At 39.1% G+C, this 16,782-nt stretch overlaps 1 protein-coding gene across 2 annotated transcripts in view; it reads right to left on the reverse strand.

The window, feature by feature from the left end:
* UBAP2 (ubiquitin associated protein 2) overlaps positions 1-16,782 on the reverse strand; it is a gene marked incomplete at its 3' end in the record, with an annotated part of 125,751 nt that overhangs the window by 19,184 nt on the left and 89,785 nt on the right. Inside the window, exons 10-15 of one of the 2 annotated variants that reach the window (XM_082842553.1) lie at positions 14,646-14,698; positions 11,547-11,614; positions 9,342-9,534; positions 5,657-5,870; positions 2,418-2,695; positions 1,623-1,792 (exon numbers count right to left, since the gene is read on the reverse strand). In XM_082842553.1, the coding sequence (XP_082698679.1) occupies positions 1,623-1,792; positions 2,418-2,695; positions 5,657-5,870; positions 9,342-9,534; positions 11,547-11,614; positions 14,646-14,698 (976 nt within the window). Of the gene's footprint in view, positions 1-1,622; positions 1,793-2,417; positions 2,696-5,656; positions 5,871-9,341; positions 9,535-11,181; positions 11,615-14,645; positions 14,699-16,782 lie in introns of those variants that run through there. The other variant, XM_082842554.1, reaches the window with a different exon arrangement.

Below are 16,782 nucleotides of genomic sequence, written 5' to 3' on the forward strand. Positions count from 1 at the left end.
TTTCTTCGTCTCTGACTGCTGTGACTAAAACTTCCAAAACTATGTTGAATAACAGCAGTGAGAGTGGGCAACCTTGTCTTGTTCCTGATCATAGAGGATATGGTTTCAGTTTTGCACCACTGAGAACGATGTTGGCTGTGGATTTGTAATATATGGCCTTTATTATGTTGAGGTAGGTTCCCTCTATGCCCATTTTCTGGACAGTTTTTATCATAAATGGGTGTTGAATTTTGTCGGAAGCTTTCTCTGCATCTATTGAGATGATCATATGGTTTTTCTCCTTCAGTTTGTTAATATGGTGTACCACGTTGACTGATTTGTATATATTGAAGAATCCCTGAATTCCTGGGATAAACCCTACTTGATCATGGTGTATGATGCTTTTAATATGCTGTTGGATTCTGTTTGCTAGTATTTTGTTGAGGATTTTTGCGTCTATGTTCATCACTGATATTGGTATAGTTTTCTTTCTTTGTGACATCTTTGTCTGGTTTTGGTATCAGGGTGATGGTGGCCTCGCAGAATGAGTTTGGGAGTATTCCTCCCTCTGCTATATTTTGGAAGAGTTTGAGAAGGATAGGTGTTAGCTCTTCTCTAAATGTTTGATAGAATTCACCTGTGAAGCCATCTGGTCCTGGGCTTTTGTTTGTTGGAAGATTTTTAATCACAGTTACTACTGCATTATTTAAATGATGCAACTGAAGATTCAAAAGAACCACCCCTCCCCCCCTCCCAAATTAGACCCACCTAATTTAACTGACAGGCAGGGTGACATCTTTAAGGATCCTTAAGACTCTTTATGGAATCCAGATATTGTGAGTCCTTCCTTAGAAAAGGGAACTCAAGCAATTATCAGATTTTGGCTCTAGAAAGTAAAAAATTTAATAAAATAGAATCTAAAATCTGGGATTCTCTATTTATAAAATATTCCACTGAAAGAAATTAAGTGTTGACAAAGATGTATAGAAACTGCATCCCTCATAAACTACTGGTAGGAATGTAAATGCTGCAGCCTCTGTGGGAAACGTCTGACAGTTCCTCAAGTGGTTAAATATGAGAGTTACCATATGATCCAGCAATTCCTAGGTATATATACAAAAGAAATTAAAGCACACAAAATTTTTAACTGAATTTTCACACAGCATGATTTATAATAGCCAAAAAGTGGATGCAACCAAATGTCCATAAACTAATGAATGAATAAACAAAATGTGATGTATCTGCAAAATGAAATATTATTTGGAAACAAAATGCATACACACTATAACATGGATGACCCTTGAGAACACTATGCTAAGTGAAAGAAGTCAGATACAAAAGGCCACTTACTGCATTTTTTTCTAGTTATGTGCAGTGTCCAGAACAGGCAAATTCAGAGACAGATTACTGGTTTCCAGGGGATGGGGGAGGGGGGAAATTGGGAGTGACTGCTAACAGGCACAGGATTTCTTTTTAGGGTGATGGAAGAAATGTTCTGTAATTAGATACTGGTGATGACAGCACAAACCCATCACTACAGGGTATCTTTTCTCCACCAGGTGATTTCTTAGGCTCTATTTTGTTTTACTTTGCAAAGGACTTAATTCAGTCAAAACCGGAGAGAGAAGTAGGAAGTTATATACCTTAAAGATTTCGAATACAAGCTAATGGGAATCTGGCTACTATTTTCACTGCTTGCAGCTGATCCAAATTCAGAGAGAGACGGTTCTGATCCAAATTCCAAGGCGCCAAACTGGACATTTAATCCTGTGACATCTGCTGAACCAGGCATTTCCACTGCAGAAGCTGGGATCTGAAAAAGCAAAACCATGATGTCAGCAACAGAGATCAGAGATTCCAAGTCCCAAGGCCTACAAAGCTAACAAGCACTGGGTTCCCAGGGCATTGTGGGCAGGCCTGAGGAACAAGGAGTGAAAGGCTGAAAGGAAGGAAAAAGGAAGATGATTTTTTTTTTTTTAAAGAGAGAGAAAGGAACAGAGCAAAGAAGAATTAAAAAGTTAACAGGACACAAAAAAAAAAAGTTAACAGGACAATGGTCAGTGCCACCAACTGCTTCTTTGAGCAAAGAGAGGGTGGAGGATTGTGGTGAAGGATGAGTGAAGAAGAGGGGCCTCTAATGAAAGCATTACCTGGTCAACGAACCACTCATCCTCTGTCTACAGAACACAGCTAAATACGTAAGAACAGCAGGTCCTGAGTTAAATACACAAGACCATCAGATTTCCTGAGCCAGACCTGTAATTTGAATGCACAGTCCCTGTCTCTTAGCACAAACCCATTCCCTCTGTATTAGCCCAGTTGCTCAGAAATGACTGAGTCCTCATAAAGCAGTAAACTATGTACTTGAAAATACCACAGGAACTAAGTGTTAAAATACGTCCATCTTTGGGACTGTGACTTCACGATGGAAGACCCACCTTAGAAGCTGGAGGTATTCGCCGTTTAGGGAGTTTGATGTGTTTAGGCTGTGGCTGGTGAGCAGACACGGCGATGTTTTCGACAGTCATGCTGGGAAGCTGCAGAAGTTTGTTCACAGTGGAGGTACTGCTGTCTCTGGGTGCTGACTCTCGGAGTTTCACCTGGGAAGGAAAGGACTCCAACCCAGGAGGAGGAACAGTGACTGCCTGAGTCTGCTGCTGCTGTCGTTGGCTCAGTTGGCTAAGAACAGGGGATGGCTCAGGCTGAGATTTGAAGTCTAAGAAGGTGGGGGGGTGGGGGGCAACAATCAATCATTTAGGCACATGAGCTCACAGCTCCCTCTTCCACCAGCACTGATGCTGAAGGGTTGCTGTCATCACTAGTTTCTCCCAACCGTCTTCTAGCTGAATCCCAAACGTGGTGTGTGCGTGTGTCTATAATGTTTAACAACTGGTATATGATAGATTGAAAAGAACACCTGAATGGGTTTGTAGCTAATGTCTTATGCAGAGAGGAGATTCAGTTTATGCTAAAGCATATGGGGTGGGGAATAGGTGTTTTATATTAACTTCTGAAAACTATTTTATTGATTTTTTTTCAGTAAGTAACATATGTGATATTACAAAATCTAAAAGGTACAAAAATACACATGAATGTGATGTGAATACAAATCACCCTTCCACCCCATCCCCAAATTTGATCCACAGAAGCAGACACAGTACCCAGTTTCTTGAATATCTTCAGATATACTGTTTCAGTATATATACATAGAGACACACACACACACATATATCTTGCTTCCTCGCAAACCATTTAGTTTTCAGAGACTGTTCCACATTAACGTATAAAGAGCTACTTCATTTTTATGATTACAAAGTAATCCATCATACATAGGTATTGATTTTTAAAACCAGTACTGTATTAATAAACTTTTAGGTTTTCCAATCTCTTGCTATGAAAAACAATGCTGCAATGAATATATTTCTACGTAAGACATTTTGGTCAAGTGCAAGTATACCTGTAGGATCAATTGCTAAAATACAGTTGCTGGTTCAAAGAGTGACTATATTTTAAATTTTGACAAACACTTCAAAATTCCTATCCATAGACAGAACACAAACTTTTTAACATACTGTAATACCATACTTTTATCCTTCTTAGTTTGATTGGTGGAAAAATGGCAGAAAAGACACAAATTAAAATGATATAAGTTTCAGGGCTTCCCTGGTGGCTCAGTGGTTAAGAATCCGCCTGCCAATGCAGGGGACATGGGTTCGAGCCCTGGTCCGGGAAGAACCCACATGCCGCGGAGCAACTAAGCCCGTGCACCACAACTACTGAGCCCGTGCTCCGCAACAAGAGAAGCCACCGCAATGAGAAGCCGGCGCACCACAACAAAGAGCAGCCCCCGCTCGCCACAACTAGAGAAAGCCCACGCGCAGCAATGAAGGCCCAATGCAGCCAAAAATAAATAAATTTTTTTAAAAAAATGATACGTTTGGCTAAAAATCATTGCATGCACTTAAGTTTTCTTTGCCTATGAACTCTGTCCATACCCTCTCTTGACCATTTTTTTACTTCGTTGTTGGTCTCCTTGATTTTTAGTTAGTTTTTATATTAAGGAAGTTAGCCCTTTGCCTATGATACAAATTTTTTTTTCATAGGTTGTCTCCCTTTTCATTTGGTTATGGTGTTTCCTATCATATCTAGAAAGGTCTACCTCACACAGAGTATATCAAAATCTTCCCATGTTTTTCTCTATTATTGTTCTAGATTCATTATTTATGTTTGGGTATTTCACTCATTTGGCACTTTGCTGAAGAGTGGGAGTTAGGGATCCAACTTCATTTTCCAGCCAGTTACCAAACAGAAATAAACCATCTTTCCACCATTGAGTTGAAATGCTACCTCTGTCATATAGGATAGAGGTTGGCAATCCTTTTCTGCAAAGGACAAGACAGTAAATATTTTAGGCTCTGAAGGCCATCTGTTAGCAAATTCTCAACTCTGCCTTTGTAGATAGAAAGTAGTTATAGGAAAAACAGAAATGAATGGCTGTGGCTGTGTTCCTATAAAAGTGTACTTACACAAACGGTGGCAAATCCAGTTGAAGGTTTGCCATCCCATGACTTACTATATTTCCATCATAGATGAATCTATTTTTGGCTTGATATTAGAGGCATGTACAAAGAAGACAGGCTTTTAAAGAATATGGGAATAGCACGCTCAAATCTAAAAACTCACACCACTCATCTGTTAAGTGCGCAGAAAAAAGTTAACATACATAGGAGGCCTATAGCTGCCATCAGAAATGCCAGCTTGCAGATGGGCTCTCAGCTTCTGTCTGGGAACAGGGAATTTTGGTATGTTCTAGACAAAGGATGCCTACACTCTAACTGATAAAAGGGATTCTCTGCTCCTCGATTATTTGTACAATGTGGTTTATGTTGAACACTTGCTTTCCTTCTGGGATTCTACAATTTTGGTTTGTACTAGGTGGAGGGTGCCCATGTAACCAAGTCCCCCAGTAAAAACCTTGGGCACTGAATCTTTAGTGAATTCCTTGGTAGACATGACTTCAAACCTAGAGTAGTCTCAGGTACTTCCATAACAGTAAACCATTTCATTCAGCAGAGAAATGTGCTTCCATGTCTCTCAATACACCCTAAACATAAACCAGACAGCTGACCCTATGGTTAAAGTAACCCCCTGCTATTGTGGCATGTGTGTGTTGGTGAGAAATGGTGGTTTAATGTCAAAAAGTCTATGGGAGTACAGCTTAGAAAACATCCAACTTACACATGATGCCTTTAAATTATAAACCACAGACATTAAGGCTGGACCAAATCATGGTGGATACATGCATGTGTTAGAATCAGAAAGCAACCAGAGGATGTGATTTAAAGTGTTGTCCACATTCCACCTTCTTATTCTAATAAAGCTCAAAAAATCTGTCTAGGCATTTATTCAAAGTGTTGTTTCCTTATATTTGCATGAATATTTCCATGTTTTTGCACATCTCTTCAAGGTATGTACTTACTACTACTACTAACAAATAAATGCAGGTATTTATACAATGCCAAGCTGACTGATTTAACTCAGCAACTCTGCAGAAGTTCTACTAAAAAAAAATATGTCTGGTCAAATCCACATTAGTGTGCAAAAGTCAACCTGCTCTGCTAATGTTCGGCATGTCCTCACTAGGGGCAAACCACCACACTTACCAAAATACACTTACCAAAATGACTAAGGACTGAGGACTGGGATGCTGAGGGCTTGAGGTCCCAAGAAGAAGTGGTTGTGGGAGGACCTGTATTATTCTGCTGTGAACTTGGGGTGGTGGTAAACTGGCCCAAACTTGGAGCTTCCAACTGGTCCAAAATCTGGGAGCTGGTGATGTTTGCCATTTTGGAAGGTGCGAGCTCTCCAAATCCTGAACCAAGGACGGATGACTTTAAAGGGAAAGAAAAGCAAAAGTCCTCAGCGATACAGAATTTCTACAACAGGCTCTAAAACACACCATGTATTTTCACAAGGATTTAAAAAATTATAACCTAAAACATTCTGAATTAGTAAGAATCATCTGAGTAAATACTACATGAAAACATTACAAGATCTGACTACATAAATCCAACAGTCCTTCCTGATTCTGATACAAGAGGTTAGAGGGGGGCTTCCCTGGTGGTGCAGTGGTTAAGAATCCACCTGCCAATGCAGGGGACACGCGTTCGATCCCTGGTCCGGGAAGATCCCACACGCCGTGGAGCAACTAAGCCTGTGAGCCACAACTACTGAGCCCACGTGCCACAACTACTGAAGCCCACGTACCTAGAGCCCATGCTCCACAACAAGAAAAGCCCGTGCATCACAACAAAGAGTAGCCCCCGCTCGCGGCAACTAGAGAAAGCCCGTGCGCAGCAACGAAGACCCAACGCAGCCAAAAATAAATAAATAAATAATTTTTAAAAAGAGGTTAGAGGAAAGGGGAATATTTACCCTAGACTTTAAGAAATTGATTTTTATTTAAAAAGTGATGTCACAAGTTCACAAACACAATACTACTCTTTTTAAAGTAAAGAGAAATACCATGAATAAAATGACAGAGACAAGCCTGAAAAACAAAATACAGTCTTTAACTTTTTAATGTTTTTAATAGGTTTAGTCACAGAGAGATCAGCCATCGGTCACCCGGCAAGATCAGACGCAGGTCACAGTACTTACTTAAAAAGTTTGTATTCTAAAATCAGATATGAATTACACAGGTGGTATTTGTGTATTGAGCAGATTCCCTAGACACTGCTGTGTTTATTACAAGGTGTTTAGATGACTAACTACACCAAATACGCTCCCAATGCGAATGAAAGCCTATGACTAGACAACACACAGTTGCAGATCAACTGCATTTTTACTTATCACGATCATTCAGTTTCTGGAAAGGTTAAGTCCTTTGTCAAAAATAACTTTGCAGGGACTTCCCTGGCATTCCAGTGGTTAAGATTCTATGCTTCCACTACAGGGGGGCACAGGTTCGATCCCTGGTTGGGGAACTAAGATCCCACATGCCGTGTAGTGTGGTCAATAAATAAATAAGTAAACAAGCAAACATTAAAAAAATAAAAAAAAAACCCTTTCCATAACCATCTTAAAGGTTAAAAATAGAAATGATTTGCATTTCATCAAGAGGTCAGATCTAGAGAGCAGAATTATTTCTGCTATCAATTCCCAAAGGCATGGACTATCTATCCCAGTTGTTCTAAAGATATCCAAATTCTCCAAAACTAGGCTGTCGGCAATTATTGCACATCAAACACAGAATCTGCTTCTATTAGAAAGTTGTGCTAACATTACTTATTGCTACTCCTGATTCTGTGCTCATGCTGCCCGCTACACTACTCTTATGTTGCTATAAATCCGCCAAAACCCAGCTCAAGCCTACTTGCTCAATAAAGGCTTCTTGGATGATGCTTCTATTCTTTCTCTGTTTTCTGACCTAATCTCTATCCTGTTTCAGCATTTAATCTTAACGCACTTTCTGTGTGTTTCACAACACGATGACATCACTGCATCAATGACTAGCACCTTGCTTTAGGTAACACTTAGCACAGGACTTTAATTCCACTTATGCATTTCAATCAATGGGGGCGGTTTACAAATGTTTCTATTGGTACACTTGTGCACATGCACTCATATACATAAGCACACACAAGTGCCCAAGCCCAAAGATTCTGACTGGTCTTGTGTAGAATCTGGTATAATTTTATTATTATTATCATTATTAATGTTGCTATTAACTAAAGTTTTTCCAATGATTATAAAAGTATAGTAGGGTTGGAACTTCCCTGGTAGTCCAGTGGTATAAGAATCCGCCTTCCAATGCAGGGGACACTTAATTCCTGGTTGCGGAACTAAGATCCCACATGCTGTGGGGCAACTAAGCCAGCGCGCTCTAGAGCCCACACGCCACAACTAGAGAAAAGCCCGTGCACTGCAATGAAAGATCCTGCATGCTGCAGTGAAGATCCCGTGTGCCGCAGCTAAGACCCAATGTAGCCAAATAAATATTTTTTTTTTAAAAAAAAGTACAGTAGGGTTGAGAACCACTGCTCTAATATGCTAAATAAACAATTCTTACTCCAGTTTCTCAAGATGTTGTCCACAACAAAAAGCAACATACCTGGGGGATGCTGTAAAAAGCAGAAACAAAAACAAAAACTCAACTCCCGTCTTATCTACGCTCTCAGTGGCCTGACTATGATTCCAGCAAGTCAGCAAGGACTTCACATCAGTATACCAGTGGCAGATGGAGGAAAGAAATTGGATGGTTCAATCAAACTCAGGGGTGTTACTGGGCCCTCTCAAAACAGAGACAGCACCCTGCCTTGGGCCTGTCCGACTTCAAGCACTGATACCCTCTCAAACACTATCAACAATGGCACTAAAAATGTCAAGTTCCCAAGCCAGTTATACTTGACATGACATGACTATGTAGAGTAGAAGACAGCAATGAAAAGTTTACATATTCAATTCTCCATTTTTTTAGGGAACAGCAAAGGATTTTGAGTCAAGTGGGAGAGGGTGATTATCATATATCGTATTCATAAGAAATTCCATTTCAACTGTAGATTTCAGGTAAGACACAGCAAAGAATGAACCAAAGTAATTGTCACTAGGGAAAGCTGTGGATCTGTGTTTATAGCCCTTCCAACCTCCCCTCTGCCAACTCAGAACTGCCCACACTTGGACAGGGACTTGAGTTCACCATTCTGCAGCTACATTCTTTCACGTTCTATGCTCTTTTATTCCCATCACCTATCTTCATATGCTTCACTAAAGGTTCCTGAACTTCTTTCTGATGGGAGTTTAATTCTTATGGGAGCCAGAGTCATATATGCAGCAACAGATGACACTGTTCCATTGAAAACGCATTTAAATTTTTAAGGGCCTCTACTACATAATTTTTTGGAATAACAAATAAAAATGAAAAAAATATAAGAACCTAGGCAGACCTAGAAAAAACTATTCTTGCATATTAGCAAGCCAATACTCACAAACATTAGCATTTAAGTAAACTGGAAAACAAATGAAAATTTAACATCTTAAGTACAGAGACAGACTTTGAAACAAAATCCAAGAAAAAAAATCATTAGTAAGAAGGATGCCTAACTAAATGATTATAACTAAACTAATTCATAATTCAATGAATCATAAAGAAGTATTTTTATCTTCATCCAGAAAACTCAGTAGTTGAATTCCACATGGCATCATCAGATATGTGCTTGGAAATTATCACATCATTGTTTTCTGGACTGAGATCTAGTGTAGAAACTTTTATATGTAAAAACCATAAGGCATGTGTCATTCTAGAATACATTTGCTAATGGGTACATTCCTTAAAATCCCATACTGAAATAAAAGTGAGTTACCAGACTCTGAGGTGGATAGGGATTGACAGCAGTGGAGCTGCCAGTCCCTTGTGCCATCTGACTGTTGTGCTGAGAATTTGTGAAGACAAGGGCTTGGCCAAAGCCCTGCTGTTGGGAAGTTTCAAAGGAGTTGACTTCTGAGGCTTGACTGTTGTGAGGAACAGGCTTCTGGAGCAAGGCTACCAGATCAACACTAAGCAGACAAAAAGCAAATGAAGAATGAGTCACAGGCAAATCTCACCAAAAAAATGAATTTGAGAAGGGAGTCAATATTAAGTAATAAGTTCATGCTAAAAATAATCCCAGTGACGAAAACCCTTGGAAACTGGAGTTTAAGGGAGCCAAAAGCAGGGAATCAATCATCCGCCACACACTCCTCCTCCCCAAAAAGGCATACCAAGCCACAGAGAGTGAAACAGGGCTTTGCAGAGAAGAGAAACGAAAAGGTGCATTAAGATGTTTCCACAGAAATGGCACAATGACAACTGATTTGAAAACCTGGAGCAACTGAGTACACTTAAACAGTTCTCTCAAGTTTGGCTTGTTTCCTTTAGAATATTTGGCTCCCTTTATCACTTGAAACCAGTCTCTCTTAAACTTCCCTAAAGGAGAGTGAATCCATATTTTTGAGGAATGAGGACCAAAGCCGTACTAGACCACTGAAGCAGTCTGACATTTATCATAAATATTCCTATAAGTTCTGCATTCTATCCAATAATATATTTACATTTATATAAATCTCATATAATTTCTCTCTTAAATATTTAGGAAAAAATGCACAATGTATTAACAAATACTCTGTTAACTAGGATTCTTATAATGTCCCCAGAAAGACAGAGATCCAAATTTGAGAATCATGGTCTTAAAACCCGAAAGCATGAGGAAGAAGTGATCTTCCAAGTAATATACTACTTGACATGGGAATGAGCCACTAATTTCTCCACAGGATGACCTAACATGATAATTTGCTCCATTAAATCTTTTTAAAGGCCAGTTCCCAGGCAGTTCTCCTAACGGAAACTCTCACCATGCCAGTGAGGCAGATTCTGGAAGGTCAAATAATTCAAAACTCACTTGTGATATACAGCAAAGTTCCTAGGCCGAAGTTTCTCTCCTTATCCACTACCAACTCTCATGTTCCCATAACCGGATTGAAGTTATGGGATCCAGTATTTTGGACCCCAAGTTAATGTTCTAACTTATGACAGGCTAATTCTAGGGATACAAATCCACGGTGGTTATATTACATATGACCCATCTTAAAAGTTCCATTACTAAAAAAACCAGAACCAAGTTCGATTCCAAAAGATTGATAAGACATATGCATGAAAAACAGTCCAGCACTGTCTTCTGAAAAATAACCATTGAAAAGGTCCATTTCTTATTTTTTAAATGAAAATGATCCTATCAAATTCATTGAGTACTAAATACAATGCAGAAGTTACATCCGTTTAAGGAGAAATTCTGAGCAATTCACAAAATATATTGCAAGACATAACCTTTGATCGTTTTTATTTCCCTATAATGAAGTCTTATAACCATCACATTTAGCAAGAGATTGAGCATGTTGGGCTCAAAACTGTCTTCAATGCTCAGATGTCATATATATCAAGGCTCTCATCCTTCTAGATCACTGCATTTTGAAACCATAATCAAAGGTTTTTAGGATGCAAATAAATGCTTTTCAATAATTCAATTCTGCACACATTCTAACAATGTTTCTATTACCCCAAAAGCTCCTTCCTTTTCTGTAATCCATGAAATCAGTAGATTAAAACTAGTAGAACCCATATAAAATGAGAAGTTTGTACTACCCTGAGAAGATCTAAACAAATGGTATTATATGAAGAAACCAAAGGATAGTTCTGTTAAGTTTATTTGTCAAAAACAGTATGCTTACAAAAGTAAAAAAAGAACCATTAAATAGATTTAACATTATCTCTGTCACAAATTCTAACACAAACATAATCGCTATTTTAATTCATCACTGATCACAACAAATTAGGAAATGATGGAGGCTCTGTCAGCTCACCAAGTAAGTTAGGGATAAAATAAAAGTCTCACACAAAGAAGAGAAAAAACAGAAAGAGAGTCAAGAAAAGGGTAAAAAACAGAAAGAGATCTGAGGAAGAAAACAACTCTCCTGAGACAAGAAATTTCAATTATGCTTTGACTAAAAAACAAAAGGTGGGGGAAAGCGTTTACCTTTGCCCAGGTGTGACAAGATGCTCTGCTGGAGCAGATGAGGAAGTGAAGACCTTTGTTTCAGAAAGCTGTTATGAAAGGATTAAAAGTATTTTAATCTTATTTTAATCAAAATGTATCAAATTCCTGACAATTTTTAGTCACTGGTACTCTTATTCTAGTTCACCCAAAAGGTGGTCAAAGGAAAAGAAATATACAAGTGATTATGGCACATAGTTTTCTTATGGTGAAAATAAATTTAGATTGATAATCCCATAAAGAATTCCACATTAGCGAAACAAGAAAGTGAAGTAGTAAAGCCAGACCCTTGTGCCATAGTTCAAGTCCCAGTTTCACTATTCTACTTCACATTATATAAAATGAGAACACCAATAAAAACCACCACTAATGTTACTATAAACGCCAAAAAGGAGTAGGAAAGTTTGAAAAGGCAAAATAATTGACGTTCTCTTTCCCCAAACACAGATGGTTTTAGTATTTTGTTTATTAGTAACAGGTTTACTAGTCATAGATTTCCTTACTGTTTTTATCAAAATAATTTTATTGAGGTATAACACATACAATAAACTGCAAATATTCAAACCGAATAACTGAATGAGTTGTGTCATATGTATACTCCGTGAGACCATCACCAAATCAAGACAATGAACGTATCTATTACCCTAAAAGTTTGCTCCTGTCCCTGTGTAATCAATTCCTCGAGCACTCACTTTCGTCCCCAGGAAACCACCGGTATGTTTTCTGTCACTACAGATTAGGCTGTATTTTCCAGAATTTTAAGTGGAATTTTTTTTAAACATACAGTCTTTTTTGTCTGACTTTTTTGACTCAACATAATTGCGTTGAGATTCATGCATATTGTTTTAAGGTACTTTTAAGGCACACAGGATAAAATTTCTTGAAACCTCAATTGACATTGTTGAAAGGCAGACTCTTTTTATGTTTTCAAAGTGGGGCATGGGCTTTTAAAGGCCGATTTTGTTGATCTAATGACATAATGTGAAAAATTAATGAAAATGCCATTCGAAGACTGCTGTAATTCTTAACAATGCTAAATGTCTCAGAACTCTGAAACCCAGCATAAAATCAGACTTCCTAAGACACTGATATTAAGGCAGGGGCAGAGCAGACAGTAGATGTTCATTCTCCATAAAAACAAAAGTGCTGAATTGATTATACTGTTTCAACAAGAAAGGCTTATGCTATGCTGCACCCTAATCCAAGGTAGTATCTTAAGAATTCTAAGGAATCCATTTTTGCCTTAAAGAATCTTACAAATTAAATTAAGACAAAGACAGAAGCAATTAAGGACTAATTCTATTAAAAGTAACAACAGAGTAGATTTAAAGCCTTGAAAATATTAAGTTCAAGGAAAATGAGAACTACATTTATCACTGAAATCCTATCTAACCCGGTAGAGTACAGAAAATTGCAGTTTTCTTCTCCTAAACTCTAGAAGGAATTTAGGATTTGCATTTTAAATTACTCACCTTTCAATCACCATTACTTTGTATATGTCAGAAAACTTTGAAGTAATTTTGATATTTCCTGAGAAAAGAAGATGCCCAAATTCCCTACTGTAATTCTTTTCAGTAATTATATTGTGATTCAATATGGTCTATACAGCAGAATATTACTGCCTATACGTGTGTACATTTGAACTGCTTGTTAGCAGATTTACATCATAAGACCTCATCTGAAGCACAGAAAAATCCCATCAGTTAGGCATGACAGTTATTATGATATTCATTTTGGGGATGAAAAATAGGAGGCTCAGAAAGGAAAGATGCCTCATCTGAGGTCAACAGGTCAACCCAGCTAGAATCTGAATACGGGTCATCTGCCCTCTGACAGCCTGTTGACTTTCTAACCTGCCTACTGACCCAGACAACAGGCAAGGAGATATAAAGCTTTTAGCTCTGGAAGCCTTTTTTTCTCCCAACAAACTCTTAGCAAAAATTCTAGTAACACAAAACATTTAAAAGTAGGACAGCTCTGTTTGAAATAAGGTATGGTGTCCACAGGCTGCTCACTCTCACTTCCTATCATCACGGGTACCATCCCTCCACTGATTCTAATAGCCACCCATCTAGCTCAGTCTCCTCAGATTACAGGTAACAGAGAGCCCGGTGACATCATACCCCAAGGACTTATGGTTAGTATGTAGCAGAAGAAAATAAAAAACCCTAAATTTCCCAAATTCCAATCAAATGAGCATCTTTCTTTTTCATGCCCTACCCAGCTCATTCCCTAACAAGTCAGATAAAATAGTGCTAAAAAGAAAGAAAGCACAAGTGCACTTTTGTTTCTTTTTAAAAAATGTTTGTGAGTACAAAATGGGGAGAGGGGGAATAATCTCAAAAAGAAAAATAAAATCTCAAAGTCTGGATCACTTTATGCAATTTTGAAGGTCAATACTTGTAAACCCTTTATTCTCTCCCTTCCAATGTCAGCTGTAACTCTCTAACATGTACATACTTTCGTTCTGGGCCTTAAGAGTGAAACAGAAAAATAGTTAAGATATCTTATGCTGAACACAGAACCTAGAGACCAACACTACCCAGAAGCTAGTACAGTATATTCAAAAATGTCTGTGGAATAAATGAATACAAAAAGAGCCTGTCTAGTTGAAAAGGGAATTGGTTGGGCCTAGAACCAGAATGATTTATTCAGGTTAATTTCAACTATAAACCCCAAACATAGACTGCCTCCTTTAATAAAAAGGTTATAAAGAGTAAGTATCGTTCACAGGCCAGGATAATAGCATCAGCTAGTTATCAGGCCAAATAAAACAAAGATAGAGAAAAAAATGATGTCACTCCTACTTAACACCTGGTCTTTTTTTTTTTTTGTGCCGCACCACGTGGCATGTGGGATCTTAGTTCCTGACCAGGGATTGAACCTGTGCCCCCTGCACTGGAGGCACAGAGTCTTAACCACTGGACCGCCAGGGAAGCCCCAACACCTGGTCATCTTTAAACGGTTGCTTTAAAACCAAGTTTCGCAAAAACCTGAAAACACCAACTTCCTTCTGAGAAGCATCTGCTAAAAAAAACATGGTAATCACAGAAGTCTGTGATTGTAAGTGTAAACACTTACATCTTCAGTCCAGTCTTCCGCTGTCCACTCGTCCACAGAATTCTTCCAGGCCCCTGTTGACAATCACAGTTTACACCACAAAGTCAAATAATGTCTGATTCCAAGTGGTTCTCTACTGTGTACGGCACAAGATACATCACATATACCATTAGCAATATAGTTTACAATCCAAGAAATATGAGGCTCTTAATCTATCTCAAGAAAATCAGTCATGTTTTCAAATGCAAGTTGGCTAAGTACTATCCACAAAAACTCAAAAGCAATGTCTCAGATTGCTTTTGGATGACATCCAAGCAATTCTGCCTTAAGAAAGGAAGTATGGCACAGCACAAACAAATATGTTTAACAAGGAGGTCCTTATGATATATATTATTTAAAAGAGAACACAATTCAGTATAAGGCAGCTCTGCTTTGGGCCCTCATTTCAGGTGGATTATCAAATTTAGAGAAGTATGCTTTTCTTTTTTTCTTGGCTGTATTGGGTCTTCGTTGCTGTGCGCAGGCTTTGTTGCGGTGAGCAGGGGCTACTCTTCTCATTGCAGTGGCCTCTCTTGTTGTGGAGCATGCGGGCTCTGTAGTTGCAGCATATGGGCCCTAGAGCGCCTGGGCTGAGTAGTTGTGGCTCATGGGCTCTAGAGCACAGGCTCAGAGCAGATTCTTAACCACCGTGCCATCAGGAAAGACCCGAGAAGTATGCTTTTTATATTAGTTCCACTGTATGGTTTCCTAATAGGTCTCCAGCAAAGCTAAACATTAGTCCTATTCATATAAAGTCTGTGGCTATTAACTCCTGATAAGCAGGTACAGAAAATGTGCTCAAACAGTTCTTACAGAACAATCATTTATATATAAAACAATTAAATGCTTTAAAGAAAAGCATGAGTTCAGATATGCTGACACTAGTGCTTAGCGATTCTGTATAAGTATATTCCCATTATTTTATTTTTTTTTTGTATTTTTTTGCGGTACGCGGGCCTCTCACTGCACAGGCTCCAGACACACAGGCTCAGCGGCCATAGCTCACGGGCCCAGCTGCTCCGCAGCATGTGTGATCTTCCCAGACCGGGGCACGAACCCGCGTCCCCTGCATCGGCAGGCAGACTCTCAACCACTGCACCACCAGGGAAGCCCTCCCATTATTTTAAAGCATACGTGCAAACACATACCCAGATAAAATGCTTTTAAAAGGAAGCACACCAAGATACTAACTATAACCAAAATCATGAAGTGGGACTGTGAATGTTTTCAGTTCCTTCAATGGGAAGAAATAAGTTGAGCATCTGACTTACAATGAGGTTTGTGTGTGGGAAAAGGAAGGGCATACCCCTGAAGGAAAAAGGCAGATGAACAGATCTAACTTCCTTGGAATCATGTCAATAACCTAATAACTAAACTGATGGTGTCACCTAAGAAAAGGGTCCTTTTCTATGGAATGCTTTCAATAGGATGTCCCTAATTTGAGATTGATCATGGCAAACAAAAGTAGAATCTATGGATTTATGGAGCATGGCTCCTTGTAAAATACCACCCCAGATATGCTACTCTGTGATTATAAAACAGAGATGTTTCAAACCTGAAAACATTCTCTATTGTGTGAGAAACCTACACACACCACTTAGAGACTTCACCTATACTGTGGATCACAGGGCATATGCACTGCAGGGAAGAACTCCCTGCTCTTCTGTCCCTCTCAATTGCATGTATCCTTGAAATAACAGTAAAGCTTGATAGATAAAGGTTTCAATATTTTTTAAAATAAATTTATTTATTTACTTTTGGCTGCATTGGGTCTTCATTACTGTGCGTGGGCTTTCTCTAGTTGTGGCGAGCGGTGGCTACTCTTCATTGCAGTGCATGGGCTTCTCATTGCGGGGGCTTCTCTTGCTGCGGAGCACGGGCTCTAGGCGCACAGGCTTCAGTAGTTGTGGCACGCAGGCTCAGTAGTTGTGGCTCGCAGACTCTAGAGTGCAGGCTCAGTAGTTGTGGCGCACAGGCTTAGTTGCTCCGTGGCATGTGGGATCTTCCCGGACCAGGGCTCGAACCCGTGTCCCCTGCATTGGCAGGCGGATTCTTAGCCACTGTTCCAGGAGGGAAGTCCCAGGTTTCAATATCTGAACTGACAATCTCATCCTTTGTT

The sequence above is a fragment of the Leucopleurus acutus genome, assembly GCF_964270905.1.
Source record: "Leucopleurus acutus genome assembly, chromosome: 7".
Classification (NCBI taxonomy): domain Eukaryota; kingdom Metazoa; phylum Chordata; class Mammalia; order Artiodactyla; family Delphinidae; genus Leucopleurus; species Leucopleurus acutus.